At 37.8% G+C, this 2,539-nt stretch overlaps 1 protein-coding gene across 1 annotated transcript; it reads right to left on the bottom strand.

The window, feature by feature from the left end:
* Positions 1-614: 614 nt before the first annotated feature.
* LOC144249382 (vomeronasal type-1 receptor 90-like) lies at positions 615-1,574 on the bottom strand. Its single transcript, XM_077791608.1, has one exon. It carries the CDS (start codon positions 1,572-1,574, stop codon positions 615-617), a length of 960 nt encoding a protein of 319 aa, XP_077647734.1.
* Positions 1,575-2,539: the final 965 nt, after the last annotated feature.

Raw genomic sequence — 2,539 nt, 5'->3', positions numbered from 1 at the left:
TCCCATTCTCTGGTTGAATATTTTGATCCTTTCTAAGAGTGCAGATCAGATTTATTCCATCAAGAATTTATTTATTTTTGTTTCCAGCTGAATAATATTCCATGGTATGCCAAGGACATGTTTTGCTTTTACATTCATATGCTTTTGGGCATTGAGGTATTTCTGACGTGGGCTACCATTAATAATGCTACTTTGAGCACTAGTGTACATACAGTAACTTGAGTACTTACATTCAGTTATTTTTAAAAGATCGATAAGAGGACAATTGATGAATCAGGGGTAATTTGTGACAATAAATATGTCAATATTTATTGGGAAGAATACAGCTCACTTAAACACTTATTGAAACCTGCTGTATACTCTCAATATGTTCTCAATGACTCACCCAGGCCATGAAGGTCCCATTTCATAACAAGCACTTGCTGACACCAAGCAGATATGTTGGGCCCTTGTGTTAACTCAAAAAGTAAAGAATTGACATTTCTATAAATCTGTTATTCACTTGTTTTAAAGTAACATATTTAACCAAACATGCATTTCTCCATATTAACTTCCTCCAGAAGGCATATATTCTATGCTATAATTTACTGTTCGTAAGCCAGTTTATTGGCATATTAGGAAAACTTATCTATCATCACTAGTAAAGTATGCACTATCCTCACCCACAAAGATTTCAAAAAGTTAATGATTTGTTTTTCAGTGCAGATCAGCAGCATAGGACTGGTTGTGGCATAGCCATTGGCCACCATCATATGGATATGATAATAAACTGGGTCATTGTTCCCTGTAGTTCTTGAGGAGGAGAAGATGCTGTCCAAACAGTACATGAGCACAAATAAACTCATGAGCAACAGGATGGTCCAGGTGGCCCTCTGCACGGGGGATGCCTTTGGAGAAAGCCTGGTGTTGTGAAGGTGCTGGACGTGCCTCCTATGCCTGCACAGGAGGGCCACCATGTACCCACTTGAGAGGGCCATTAACCCTATGAGAAAGACATCCCGGAATACACCTAATACAGAAAATAAATGCCTGAAGAAGTAACTCATTTGAACAATTTTGCAGGGTTCAGTAATAAAGACAATGACATTTGAGGTCACATTGGGAATAGCATTAGAGGACAAGGAGAAGTGAGCACTCAAGGACATGTAGAAGGCCCACAGGAAAACAAGGACACACAGGGTCTGCTGTGGGGATTTATGTTTGAACTTGGCCAAGCAGGAGCTTCTGGGGCTGAGAGTGATGGCCTGGAGGACACTCAGCAGGCAGGTGGCACAAATGGAGAAGCCCCTCAGAAACCTGTGCACGAAGATGACCGATTTACACTTGATATCATCCCAAAAATCCTGAGAAAGAGCAACATCTGTAGCTATGTACCCCAAAATTGTCATCATCCCTATGTGGACTAGGGCCAAGAGACCAATTATCAGGTCAGTGGGCTTGAGCCTGTGCTGGAGGAGGAATGTGAAGATGTGGAAGAGAAGGAGGATGGAGTTGGCTGAGATCCCGAGGCCAACTTCGGAGAAAAATGCATTTCTTATGCCAATATAATCATAGAGTTTGTTGGTGATTTTCATCTTTTGAGCAATGAATCACATAGTATATATCTTAGGAGAAAATGAAGAAGACTTTATTTTGAATAGTATAACACCCATTAATCTCAGCCTCTCCTGTTACCATCAGGACATGTGTGGATTCACCCCAACACACTCTTTTCTCACTTCAGCATTCAAGTTTCTCTGACACTCTCCGGGTGCCATTTTCCTGTTATTACCAAATCATGTCTGGATTGTGTAATGATTTGGGGGCTGTCATCTTTCCTGTGCATTCAGAATTATAATGTGCTACTGAAAATAGTTCTAGTTTATAATATCATCTTGAAGTTTTTGGCATAGTGCCTTAATTGGTTTCTATATCTTCTCAATTCAGCCTCAAGTACATATTAAAAATTGTACAATTATTGATGCATTTAAATGGGAGGCTTGCATAATAATAGAGAATTCCAACTCTCTCAAGAAATATATCTTGATGGAGTAGTTGTATACCTGCTTATATTATTGGAGTTTTATCTTTAGTCTAGTTTATTACCAGACCTAATATCTTTAATACATCAACCAAGCCAACATTAACAACTACACACTGTAAGACATGTTGTTTGAATATGAATTTAAAATTTACCATTTATTTAAGTGTGATCTTGAGAGTCTCTGATGCTTAATTCTTATCATCTCAACTATAAATATGGGCAGGCATATTACCTGAATTCAAGAGCTATTGTGTGTGCAAGAGGGTGAAGTACCAAATGTTGAAGTGTTTTTAACATATAATGACATTAAGAAATATTGACCATTATTTTTAATTATGTGATTCCTCACATGTGACTGGAAGGACATTTCAGTTTTTTAATAATAACTACCTCTGTTGCTGCCTCAAAAGAGTTCCATAATTTTGGAGCATTTTATCACTATCTGTAGAAAATTCTTTGGTGATATTTTAAGACAGTTTTTGAATCACCATTGTACCTATATGTCTTATATACATA

The sequence above is a fragment of the Urocitellus parryii genome, chromosome 11 (assembly GCF_045843805.1).
Source record: "Urocitellus parryii isolate mUroPar1 chromosome 11, mUroPar1.hap1, whole genome shotgun sequence".
NCBI classification, from domain to species: domain Eukaryota; kingdom Metazoa; phylum Chordata; class Mammalia; order Rodentia; family Sciuridae; genus Urocitellus; species Urocitellus parryii.
Note: the sequence above shows the minus strand (reverse complement) of the source record. Positions and strands in the feature narration are given on the sequence as shown.

Coding starts and splice junctions, on each gene's coding strand:
- LOC144249382 (XM_077791608.1), bottom strand. CDS start 1,574: ATGAAAATCACCAACAAACTCTATGATTATATTGGCATAAGAAATGCA.